Genomic DNA, 13,523 nt, shown 5'->3' with positions numbered 1-13,523 from the left:
CCATGGCTGGCTAGGATGAAAGCCTTCTTCAAAGCGAAGGTATTCTCCATCAGTAAACAGATCATTACTCATTAAATATACTGCTTAGGAACATCTACAACAAAGCAGACTATTTACTGCAGATTTCTGTGGCATTCAGTCTATGCAAAGCTCCTCTGCTTACAGCTGTACTTTATAAAAAAAATGCTGAAGCAAAGCAAAAGAAAGCAAGACTGGTTGGCTCCAGCTTAAGTTGAAATGTACTTTAGCAAAAAAAATAAGAAAAAAAAAGGAAAAAGAAATACATATTTAGAAGGAAATAGAAGCTAGCATCCATTCATCTCAGTTCAGCACATACTCCATTTATTTGTATTCAAAGACCTTGCTATCTGGACATACTACCATGTAGACAGTACACTGAAAGGCATCTTCAGTAGAAAAAGAAGTCTGCTTTTATCTACGTTAGTAATTAAAAAATCTTGATTACTTGTAAGGTATTTTATTATGGGGAAAAACTACAAAACTACATAATCATGCTTAGTTATGTGCACGGCTTTCCATCAGGAGTTACAAATCAACACTGGTATGTATGTGACTCAAAAATATTACAGTCCTTTAGACACTTTTCTCCTTCCATGACTGACTGCTCTTACTTCACTATCTGAGGTGAGAAACAGTTATTTCTGCAGGATCATCTGAACCCAGCAAGTAACATGAGAACAGGCAATGACCATGCTGTTTTCAACATGGATTCTTTGCTTCACTATTCACTACCCTGAAGGAATCTATCATTTGGCAACATTACCCTATAAGGCAAAGAAACAGCCATTTATTAAATGTATCCAACAGAACAGCTGCTTTCAAAGCATGCTCCTACTCACAGCAATCCACTTTACAGTAGCATCCTTTTTCAAATGGCATTAGCAAGCAAATATAGTTTGAGATATGTGAGCAGTTTGTGTATTTTCAAGCTGTGACAAAATGCAATCGAATATTCAATTAAAATATTTATGATAAAACTCAAAGGTGTTGTACAGCAAGCATATGCACACATAAATGCACAGATTACTTCTCTTAATGTTGAAAGTTTAATGCAGAGCTGTATAAAAAATTAAATAATAGCATATTGTTTATGTTGTCTAGCTTTAAAAATCATCTACCTTCTTTGGTCATTTTGTCTGCACTCGTGGACTGGTAACTGATTTTCTCAAAGTCCACCAGATTTTGGGGCATAACACTGAGGTCCTACTAGGTTCAAGAAGCTCCACAATGGCACTGGGGATATTATCTGTGTCTTCTTATCAGCTGCCTTTCACCACACCAGTGTCTAAGAGCAAACATTTCCAGTGACACTATCAGCATTGGGAAGTATCAAGATTGGGCAGTATTGAAAGCTGCATGGGGGGGGTGGGAAGTGTGACTTGTGAAGCCTCGCAGCAGGAAAAATAAATAAATACCACCTTATCAGGCCCATATCAGTTTCTCAGTGGGGTCTGTCAAGCAGGAAGTTCAAACTGACACTTTTTTCTTCTAAAGAAAAAAATCCAGGGGGAGGGGAAGAGGAAGGAGAAGTGCTGGTGCTGCTGGAAAAGCGATAGAGAAACTGGGGCTGCTTCAGCTGGAGGAACAGCTCCTATAGTCACAAGGTTAAACACGAGGGTGGGGACATACGTGCCTTACACACAGGAGCAAGCCCATGAGTGACAGAAAGGAAGCTCAAGCAGAGAATGAAACTTTCTTTGTGCAACAAGCCCATGTTCCCACTTGACTCACTAAAGATAATTGCTCTTTCCTTCCTTTCTGAATTTTCCCAGTAAAGCCTTCCTTCCTACTAATTTCCATGTGTAGACAGAAGTTGCGATATTTAAAGATTATTTTTTAAGTCTAATTGTGACAAGTCTCTTTAGTTTGAAAGCTATTTTTGGTCCAAAAATCCCCTCTTGGCTTTTTCCCTTATTACCTGAGCACAAGGGACACTTGGGAACACCAGAGAGATCAAAACATAAACAAGTGTGTCAGCACTGTGTAAAATAAGAGAAGGTAATGTTGTGGGCCAAGGAGAGGTTCCTAGGTTTTATGCTGAAGGTGGATTTAAACCAGGGCTGAAACTGATTGAGAGGTTTACAGTCTTCCTTGTTGCTCTTAGAGGAGCCACACTTGAGAGACATATTTTTTATAAATGGATTTTTTTTTAAAACTTGTGATCTTAGATTTAAGTTTTTACCAATCAGAATGTCTCCCTCTTGCTCTTGAAATGCATTTCTCCCCTCCGCCCCCATATACACACATACATATACACACACACACACACTACCCACTAAATATAGGCACATACTCTTCCAAGATCTGTCTAGTTTCTGCGGTCAGAGAGACATGGAAAAGAGATTCATGACAAAACAAGAACAGTGCAGCTGCATTTTTAAGTTACTGATCTGAGGGGAGAGGGGGAAAAAAGAAAGAAAAAAACCTCCAGACGTGCCTCTTGAGGAGCCTGATCCACTTCTGAGGTCAACAGATTATTTAGTTAGATCTGAGATTAGTGAGTGCGTGCAAGGAGAAAAAGGACAAAACTGCTGTTACTTTTAAGCATTAACAAAACTTGAGTGGAGGGGCTGCCTGAAGTCACTCCAATGTGGGTGTTCCAGCTACAGACTGCTGCAGAGCTGTAGGTTTTGCTCTCGGTTCTTGTGCTCTGAGCTGTAGCCTGAGAAAGATTTCATAAAAACAATGATCTGGATTTTTCTAAAAACTTGAAAAACGGTTGTAGGCAGACAGTAATTTCAATAGTAATTTCAGGAGTGAGATGGTACTGAACACTTCGAGTGGTGAGGCTTAATTATGCCGATTCACATTTTCGATCTAAATTAAGCACTTCTTTTACTAGTAGTAAGAGAACCTCGAAGTTGTGAAGCGGGCAAAACAAAGAGTGTTTGCACTCAAAATGAGAATGGAGACCAACATTCAGAAGTACATAATTTGATCATCTGTTTTCTGAATCTGTCCAAGGCAGGGTGGCATGCCTTTGAAAACTTTTTGCTCAGAGAAGATCTTTAAGGGAGCCTTCAAATAATCCTCCATATTAAGTCCAACTTTAGTCCCCAAATTCTGGCTTTGTGAAGAAAACCTTTCATATCACTTAAAAATAATTTTTCCTGAGCCCTTTTGAACATTCCAGGAGGCATTTTTTTAAGCAAGTGCAGATGTTTCCTCTCAACCCAAACAGAAAAGCTTCAAAACCAGAAAGTGAAACTGCCCATAAACAAAAGGGAAAGCGAGCGGCAGGGCTGAGCTAACGGCCAGCATGTCAGGGCCAGTAGGAAGAAGAAAAGAATAAATTGCGTTTAAGAAAAAAGTATTAAAAATTTAATCTTTATAGAAGCTGAAACATTTAAAATAATGCCTCCTTAAACCTGTTAATGAAACAAAAAGATTGCCAAATATTTTGTAAATATGCAAATTTTCTTTCCCCAACTTGAACTTTTTTTTTCTGAAGCTTGACCAAAAGATGTCACCTGCCTGCACTTGACTGAGGAGACAAACATGACAGAGCAGCAGGAAGTTGCATCATATGATTGCAATATATGAACGTTATTATCAAATAGTCACGTCCCGAGCCAATGCAATTGTTTGGATTTTGTTGGATTTTGTTGCGTTTTGTTGGGGTTTTTTTTAACTGTTACCCTCTCCACCGTTCACCCCAAAATAGTCCTCCCATAATGAGGTAAGAATGAAATGCTAAACTTTGTGGGAACCCGGAAGCAAATTTCCTCAGTCTGTTTGCTAAATAGTCCAAATATAAAATATCACAGACTAAAAGACAATCTGAAGGAGCAATTGAATGAAGTTTAGGCCCATTTAACAAATTACCAAAAATTTATTTTTTTGCCAGCAGAATATGGAAATCTTGTGCCCCCATACTTAGAACTATTTCCTGGACAACGGCACCATCTGAAGGTGACATCTTAAATCCTGACAGAAAACATCAGGGACCTCAAAACAGGCAAGAAAGGGAAGGGGATTGATTAAAATGAGACTGAATTTCTACCGCTGGGATAATGTGGAGTCTTTCCTCTACCACTATTGTGCAACTCCTTGCAGGCACTTCAACATCCACTCGAAGTTACGTAGCTCCACTTGGAGTTAATCATGGCTGTGAAGGTAGGTGTGTGCTCCAGCGTCTGAAGGACTGGGTCAAAGGCCCCAATTCAAGAAAACACAGAGGACAGGGTTAAACCCACAACTAAGTACATGCCTAATTGCTGTCTTGAATCTGGATGCTTTCCTTCTACAGGGCACAAATGAGCTAACGCTGGGGAAGTTACCTTTAATTTGAAGGTTTGCTGTTACAGAGGCAAGTAGATGTTATATGTGGATGTGTAAATATATTTATGCTCTAAAGTGGTAGTTCTCTCATTTTTGAGGCCACTAATTACAGGAAATAAAGCCAGAGAAATTCCCTGATACATTTTTCCCCAGAGGCCCATCCTGCTCTGGTGCTTAAAGAGGAACTGAGATGCTGAACTCCAAGATCATGATCCTCAAACCCCTGAGGCACTTAAAGCAGCTGCCTGTATTTTACGTGGTAAGACTGGAAGGTCTCCGTAGGTGTGTGTCCCAGGTGGCCTCGCCTGTCCTGGGCTGGGCAGCCAACCAAGGTACGGACGGCTCTTCCAAAGCCTCCTGCAGGCACCAGTGTGCTCTGCATACCCTAGACAGGGCAGAGGGACAGGTCTGAGTGCAACACACCACAGCCTCTGGCTGCCTCATGTTTGCACCAGTGCATGTCCCGTGGGAGGGGGCCCTGACTTCAGCCTGCTGTGGGACCTGGATCCCAACTTTCCCTCCCCTTTCCTCAGAGGGTGCCAAAACCAGCAGCCAGGAGCTGGGAGGGGCAGAGATGCTTGCCTGCTCCTTTGAGAGAAGCCATGCCACTTTAAACATCAAATTACTAGCAATCCTTTTATCTGGAGAGGACTTTCTTGACTTCCTAGCAGGTGCTGGTGGGGGGGTCTCCTCAAGCAAGACTGTTTTGGTGGGCCAAAGCCCCACATCTGCAGCAGGTGTCATGTGCTAATGATCTGGGGACAAGCCCTCTGCACTTTACTCATAGTACCTTGGTCACGCTTTGTGATAGAGAGAGAGGCTGTAGAGGCAGCACAATGCTCACTAATTTAAATTTAACTGGCCTGGGAGGGAAGGGAAAAAGAAAACTAAACAGTGCTGGCATTCACTTTAAACTCATCTAGTTCCAATACTAATGCTGGAAAAACCACCCCTGCTTGCACTGTTGCTACAGGGTCTTCTGCAAATAAGCATCTTTGTGAAACTTCTAGATTTTTTTCTGTACTTTTCAAAAAAGGGCACCAAAACTTTAGAAAACCTCAATCTTTATGGTACCTGCAGGGTTTTTGGCTCAAATGCAGGTTTTAGGTCTGAATATGTCTATCATAAAAATGAGGGGAAAAATAAAAAAAAGTGAAAACTTTTTCTTATTTTACTGAACTGCTATTTTCTTTAGGCAAAGGAAGCTAACATAAAATTTTAGTTATCTTAAAAGAGAAGAATGGTTATTTCAATTTCAGCACCTGGAAATACCGCAATTGTTAAGGCTGAACTACACAACTGTGGTTCACGATCCCATTTCTTTAAATCCACACATTGAGCCTACTTTTACTAAAATGGGTTACTCTGCTGTGTCCGGACACACCACATTTTGACCACATTTGAGTAAGAGTAACTGGACACAGTAAGAAACACTTTAACACTTTATGAATACATTCCTTGCTACTTCTGCAAGGAAAGCTAAGGTACCAGCAGACACAGGAAACCGATCCCACATTTGTGTATCCTCCTAGCTAGATCTTTGCAAATTCCTCATTCACAGGAACTCTAAATGCTGTTGTCTCATCCCACCTGCAGGTCCCACTGAAAAGCCAACAGTTCATCATATCAGGAAATAAAACTGCACGGAGAGTGGTGAAATGACATATGTGCAAAGATTAGAGAATCACTGAGACAGTTTTTGAATAGAGAATATAGCTGCATAGGACATTCCCTCCCTCTCTTCCGACTGCCATTAAAAGACAAGAAGTTTTCTTCTATTAATTTGTAAGGAAAGACAAAAAACTGATGAAAGGATGACACCCACAGAGGACAAATGTACTTTTGATTAATCTGGTGACATCATTTTTATGATACAGGATGACATTTTAGCTCTAATGATCTCCAAAGCAACACTGATATTTTATAACCCCTTACTTGTTGCCAAATAACTGCAAAAAGTTCTTTTTATTAAAAAAACCTGTTTGGTTTTTCCTTCAAATTTCAGTGTAGGCACTGGCAGAAGGACAAAAGAATGCTCTGCTCTATCTCAGAGCAGCTGGCAGTGGGACAGGTGCCCTAAGAGTCCATTGAGAAGTCAGCAAGAATCTTTCCCTCTCTTCAAGGGGCTCTGGGTGAGGTGCTAGGCAGTGATTAAGCTATGAGTAAAGCACCAAGACTGGAAATGGTCAGAAACCACAGAGAAACACAGAGATAAACTCCTGGAAACACCTCTTCCCTCTGCTAGCAGTGTTATTATTTTTGAACAGAAAACGAAAGCTGCGATATAAAGCCAAGAAATGGGGACAAAGTGCACTAAGCTTAAAAAACAAGTAACCCAATGCGAAGACCACAGGAGGTTTGCTCCCATAAGATAAATAAGTGTAGATGTAAGGCTCAAAGTGCATTATGCAGTAAACACGTATTTTGTCAGACACCTAGACAGAGTCATGGCACATCGCCACTTCCTGGTACAGTGAGGGTAGCCCTTTGGGAGTATGACTGGACAACCTTTAGTATATGCTATCAAAACAGATTTTTGCTCAACCTACTGTGAGATCTGGACTTGAAAAGTCAGAGTGAACCAACAGCTGTGATTCTGAAGGCAAAGGGTATATTCAGGTTGTCCATCCAGAATTTCATCAGATCAGACTCAGATTGTAAACCAGCAACTGCTCAGATTTTTTATAATCTATTTACATTTGAACAGGCACAGGGAACTCCTTCTGTTGTGTTGGGTTTTTTAATTCCCCTTTCCTACTCCAAGCTACCTACTGTGACACAACAGGTGATGCAGCTGTGTAATTATACAACTTATTATTAGATCGTATAGGCAGAAGAGACATTACTAGCATTCCTTGCTCATACTGTAATCCACTTACTGAGGTTCATCATTGTCAGCTCTCTGGAGGAGGGATAGTGCAGCCTTTCTGCAAAGTCTCGGCAATACCACACAAGCAGCTCTTGGTTGGCAGGGATGGGTTTGATGGTATAGAAGTAGATGTTCATTCCATTCTGACAAGCAGCCAAGTTCTGTTCCTGAACAGAGTAGCCAGGGTTTACATAACGCATCCAGTTGCTCTTGTCCTCGTTAAATCCATCAATGAAGTGGTGAAGCTCACCACTTGAATAGATCTGGAATAGAGAGGAAGTGTTTATGAATATATATATCTGCACTATACACAACATGTACATACAAAGTCCAGGGGGAAAACAATAAGCTTTTTTTTAATGAGCAGATATCACTGCAATATGAGTCCAAGCTGAGTTCCCGCCTTTCCAACTATGACATCCTGAGAGTTACAAAGGTATTCAAACAGAAGTACACAGTCACCTTTTCCATTTCAGCTTAGCCTGTGTCTCTGGTAGTATGGGAAAACAAGACACAAAATCTGAAATGCAGAGTACTCTCCCTGTGTGAACAGTCTACCTTAAAGTCCTTTTCCTGGTGCTATGATCAACAAGTGGGTGATGCTGATGACTGCGGGTCTGAGTACATGTTGCATTAATGCTTTGAGTCACCTGTGTATAAGACTGACTGGCTTGCTACGTCAGTCTTTCTCGCCTTTTTCTATGGCCTCTGTACTTGCAGTTTCCTACCACCTCCACCCAAAGGTTTAAACTATGCAAACATTCTCCACCCCCCACCAGAGTCCTAAAGCAACACTTGCTCATAGTTGAACTGTAACCCTTTTGTAGAACGGCTGGGCGAGGCAAAGATGAAATTCACAGGCCATAACTTAGCGAAGATCTAGAGACGGGCCAGCCCATGAGAAGTCACTTTTCTTATCAAGGGACATGCTCTGACTTGTCCACATAGGGGAAAGAAAACATGAATCTAAAAACTGCTTAGCGGCTTTAGGGGAAAGAAGTCCCAATCACTGACAGAAGTTACTGTTTCTTGAAATTGTAAGAATAAGAGAACTACTTTAAAGAAAAAAAATCAAGGAAAATCCAGCAGACATGTTTGTTAAAGACACATTGCTTACTTTTGGACGGAACTAGCTCTGTGCTGGATGAAATGGGGTTCCCGGGTTTCACAAAACAGATGACCAGGCAAAAGACAGACCTTGAAGCGAGAGCAGCCTGCACCAGAGATGCACCTCACTGAACAGGAAATGCCTTTCCAAAGGGGAGACAGAGCTTATCTTACGGGGAAAACACTCCAGAGGGTGTTTCTGCCTTTGTGTTCACATTGCTCTCTTTCGCACCTACCTGGCCAGGCAGCACGCCCCGCGAGTGCCCACCGGCCAGCCAGGACCCCTCCTCTGCTCCCCAAGAGCCACAGTCACAGAGGGGCGAGGCAGCCTGGCCCTTTAACGCCGGCCGCAAACACCAGAATCACTTTCTTTAAGAGTAACTTCCTGTAAACTGAGAAGGGGGAAATACATGTGGCCTCATCAAAGCAGCTTGCGAGAGATTTTGCGGTGTGTTTGTTATGAGAAAATGGAAGGGAGCTGGGTGAGTTATGCTGCATCAAGAGGAGCCTTCGGGTTTCTCTGCTCACCCCGTTCACAAACTTCCAGGAACGCGGGGCTCTGGTGCTTGATACCTGCTGCCACTTCCCAAACCAGCCCTCCACCACTCCCACGTCAGGGCCACAGATCCGGCTCCCCTGGCAAAGGCACCCACCAGGCTCCCACTTATTCTGGGGAAGGCGAGACCAGATGTGCTGAGTCACGGCGCGGTTCCCAGAAATGACGTGGGCCCTGGGCGGCCCTGCTCCCCTCACGCGGGCAAGGCACAGGCAAGCATCCCCCGTGCACAGAGCAGATGTTCCTGCTTCTGCCAGCAAGCCCAGGATGCCTTTAATAACATGTGGAAAGTTATCTCCCACAATTTCCTTTGCATATGCAAGCCTGTGTCAGACCCCTAGGAAGGAATTAATTTTCAGTGCAGCAGTCTGTCTTGAACGAATCAAGAGATTATAACAGGGAATTTAATGATGCTTAGATGGTTCCTAGGATAGTTTTTCTGAGGATCCCTCCGCATGAAGGCTTAAAATCACATCATGAGAATGATGTCATCTTTCTTGCTGCAATATACGAATAAAGTCCTGCAAGATGTTTAGCAGTCCCTCTTCTCTGTGCTCGTCTTATTAACAACTGGCAGGACTAGGGCCAGCGTACCAGATTCTTCCTATACTGCACAAAAGCTCCCAAAAAATTCATCAAAAAGAAACTTTTTGTGGCCTTATGAATGTGAAAGAGTTGCCTGCTTTGTAAAAATGGTCATGCAAATAACTGCCTGTGCAGTGCTTTATTACATTGCACAAAGACGATTTGAGAAAACCAAAATGATTCAATTAAGTAGGAAGAAAGGGATATGGGGAATGCTGGTGCTTGGCCTGGGTTTCACCTGGTTATGAGGTTGGGATGTTACTAAGGCAGGCAAGCACCTGAGCACAGAGGCTTGGACACAGTCCCAAATCCATGGATTTAGGCACAAACAAAGTGTCTAGAAGGCAGCAAAACAAATCTATGGAAGGACATGGGGCTAAGGAATATTCTCTAACAAGTAATAGTGGGTCTGTAAGGAAACTGAGAATTATGTCAACTGATAAACTGGAAGCACATTCCCTTGCACAGACTGCTCAAGCAAAAACAAATTGGCTAATGCTCCCTTACAGCTTATGCTGTGGAGTACAATTTAGGCACCACCTCTAGTGTTTGTCTCTTTTTCCCTCACTAAGATCCTTGGGCTGCTCTTCTAACAATCCTAAGGTGGACTAGAAAAATTTATGACTTGAATGATATACACTGAAGACCACCACCACCACTGTGTTATAGCAGTTCTATTCAAAACCCACGAAAAAATGTCACAAAATGTATCAAAATTGCAGAGTAAAAGTTTATGCACTACTTTCACAGCTTCTTCACAGCAGGAAAAATCAAGGACGTGATACGTGCATAAACTAGACTGACCTTCCACTGTGAAGAAAAGTAAAATAGCCTACCATTACAGCAAGCAGCAGAACTATTTCTTTACAGAACCGAGCAGTGATCCGTATTGAAAGAGAGAGCCAAAGTGACAGAGAGAAGGGCTGTGCATCTCCACTGCTCTCTCCACCCACACAGTCCCTACATCCAAGACAGCCAGGCTTTTACTCAGCTTAATTCACCCACTGGCTCTGTTCATGCCTGGCAGTGTACAGAGGTTGTCCCCTGCATCAGATGGGTCTGCAGCAGGAAGTGACCCAGCTTCTCAGCCCTACTCATTTAGTGATCTGCTTACTGCAACAACATGGTGCTATTTTTTCCTGCTTACCCGCCAAAAGTATTTTCTGTTTGCATTCTTGGGAACCGTATCGCTGGTATAGATCTCTCCTACCAGGGGTCCAAAGCGTGTTCCTTTTGGGATGTACTCTTTGCTTATAACTCCAGTGACCTACAAGAAGAGCAACAGAGGATCAGTTTATTGCCAGCAGAAACTGAGAGGTCTTCCTCTTTTGCCCTGTCCCCCTTAACAAAGTAAAGCAGACAACACAAGAAATTTTCAGTGACAGGTCAGCAAAACAGAAATAAATGAACAGTCATGTTGGATACAATACAAAGAGCTTTGTAAGATATTAGCATTTTACCAAGATATATGGAAACCAATGATGAATATCACCTTAAAAATTGATTTTGTGGAAATATATTCACAAGAAGAAAGAGTAAGTGAAATGTGCAGAGACTACCAAATATCTTCAGAAGTTATTTCTTCTATCAAAGGCAACCCCCAAAAGTCTAGTTCCAGCAAACAAAAATGTTCAGTATCTAGCAATCACTTCACTGTTACAGAACTCACTTTTCTAATAAGTTAGGAACTGGAATGACTGCTCCTCCAGATCAAAACGAAACCACCCTCCACCCTCCTCCATTCTTCACTCTACACCCACCCTGATAGATAAATAGAGAACAAAACAAAAAAAAAAAAAGACAACCTACAGTTCTCTTACCAGCATACAGTGGCATACAAAACAGAATATGAAATAGGTTTGGGACATGTACTCACAGGTCACCTTCTTTTATAAAAAGGAATCAGCAGTTCCAGTAACATATAATAAGTGGGTTTGGTCAAAAAGCCATAAGGGTTTTGAAGAAAATGCTCCACTATGGTAGGTCTAGGAAATGTACTCTGGTTGTTCAGCTTCCTTCTTGACAGTAATTATACCAAAAAAAGTCACTGACCACAAATCAGGAAGCAATTCATCATTATTCAGAAGAACGTGCCTTGGAGTAACCCTTTGCAAAACACTGCTGAGTTACTGGTTTTGTCTCTCTGTTTCTCACTAATCTTCTTAAATTTAATGTATCCAAATGATGTTAAAAACCCAATAATTTTGTAAACCAAGACCCCCAAGCCCTTGCAAGATTGATCCTGCTGCTCAGATAGTGGGAAAAAAAGGAAGGTAAAAAGCTCATTAATTTTGCAATATACAAACTTTCATGGCAAAATGAACTAAACATATCCCTTTCACACAACTTGCCACTTGTCTTTTTGCTCACTAGGATTTCAGAGCAAGACAAGAACACCAGAAGTTGTTGATGAAGACTGAGAGTTGTGATTACTGCTGTCTGTACCCCACAAGGAATCGATGTCCTTACCAAGTCAGACACATCAGCAGCAGTCATCAGACCCCACAGACAGCTCACTTCAGTGAGCTTTTATTTTTCTTTTAAGAGTCCTTCTCAGCAAAGGGTGGTAGAAATCCCGGGCTCTATGGAAACAGCCCTTCACAAATTAGCAAAGCCTTCTGATTTTCTCATGCTACATTTTCTTCTATTGTATAACCCTTAATGTATAAGAAAGAGACAGACAGAGAAATCCTTGCCTGTGTACTGGTCAAGATTAAAAATTCCAATAAACAACTAACACCTAGCATAATTTCATGTTAAATGTCGAAATAAAGGGGACAAATGACAACCATGGAATCAAGTAATCACCTGCAAACAGATTGCTGGGTGTATGCTGTAACAGTAGAGGTAGTTAAATGCTCCATTGATCTGTGCATCTGGACCGAAGGGAAAGAAGGACTTCCAGAAATTTTCCTACACTAACCATATGCTGAAACAAGCTCAGTGGCTCAGTTTTATTTTTGTCTTGCTTGTACTTGTCTCATAAAGAGCTGAAAAAGGCAGATGTTCTTCTCATTTTCCCTATATATCTTCATTTACATCCATCTGCTCTCTCAAGAAAAGTTCACAACCAAGCTAGAGCACACCCTACCAGTTTTACTATATGATAGGTTGAGTTTTTTCATGGTTTTAAAAATATCTTGGCCTTAATTAAAACGACTTTATTGAAATTCTCAGAATTTCTAGAAATCACTCCTTGAACTAGTCAACTTGAAACAGTCTCTGACACAGCAGATACTGTTTGATATCCACCTTACAGACAGTGTTTGCCTCTTCCCCGGTGTAGCTGAACACAAAGATGATTTCTCAGCCTGTACCCATCAGAAAGTTGTTTTGGCAGAGGATGTTCTTGCACAGCTGTGTGTGCCAACACTGAAATTTTGCTAACCCAGACTAGAGCTGCCCAGATGACTTTTAGCTGAGGGTGGCTTTCTGGTCAGCAATTCTCGGCCTTCACCGTGCCCCTACAAGCTCAGCTGCAGAGGCCAATAAGGGGCACTCTCCAGGAGAAGGGTGCCAGCAGTGCCAAGGTAGGCTGGCTCCAGACTGCCGGCAACCCCCCTGCCGCAGCCAAAAGGGACTCCTGCCCCGCCGCAGCTTAGCTGGGACGGCTTAATAAGAGGTCAGGAAGCAGGGAGCTTCCGAGGGCCAGGAGGCAGGACAGCGGCGGAACTCCAGGTCCGGAGCCCGGGGTGAGCCGTTCCCGGGTTGCCGGAGGGCTGTGCCAGAGCGGCACTTCGGAGCTCTGTCCGCCAGGTGTCCCCTCGGCGGGGAGCCCTTGACGGGAGCCGCGGGCGCTCCCCAAAAACGGAGCCCCGGCGCTGCCTGCGGGGCCCGGACCGCGCCGCACGGCAGACACGCGCGACTTAGCCCACAAGTTCCTCTGCAGAGTCGTTCAGCTCCTCTCCCTTCAGAGCTTCCAGCACTGCGCCGCATCCCTCCTCTCAGTACAGCAGCATTTCCAGCAGGAAGGTGCAGCCCGGCGGCAGCCCGAGCCCGCACGGCGCTGCTGCGGCCAGGCTACGCTCGTCGCTGCCCGAGCGGGCCGGGGCGCGCCCGCGGAGCCGCCTGCGAGCGGGACCAGCTGCGAGCGGGGCCGGCGGG

At 43.2% G+C, this 13,523-nt stretch overlaps 1 protein-coding gene across 6 annotated transcripts in view; it reads right to left on the bottom strand.

Annotated features, from left to right (window-relative positions):
* PRDM1 (PR/SET domain 1) overlaps positions 1-13,523 on the bottom strand; it is a 56,683-nt gene that overhangs the window by 5,603 nt on the left and 37,557 nt on the right. For 4 of the 6 annotated variants that reach the window (XM_027634071.1, XM_027634074.1, XM_027634070.1 and 1 more), the window contains 2 exons: positions 10,567-10,686; positions 7,182-7,434 (listed from right to left, as the gene is read on the bottom strand). In XM_027634071.1, the coding sequence (XP_027489872.1) occupies positions 7,182-7,434; positions 10,567-10,686 (373 nt within the window). Of the gene's footprint in view, positions 1-7,181; positions 7,435-10,566; positions 10,687-11,295; positions 12,239-12,342; positions 13,056-13,523 lie in introns of those variants that run through there. The other 2 variants (XM_027634072.1, XM_027634073.1) reach the window with 2 other exon arrangements.

This window comes from Corapipo altera, unplaced genomic scaffold, assembly GCF_003945725.1.
Source record: "Corapipo altera isolate COAL_440 unplaced genomic scaffold, ASM394572v1 2b, whole genome shotgun sequence".
Lineage (NCBI taxonomy): Eukaryota > Metazoa > Chordata > Aves > Passeriformes > Pipridae > Corapipo > Corapipo altera.
Note: the sequence above shows the minus strand (reverse complement) of the source record. Positions and strands in the feature narration are given on the sequence as shown.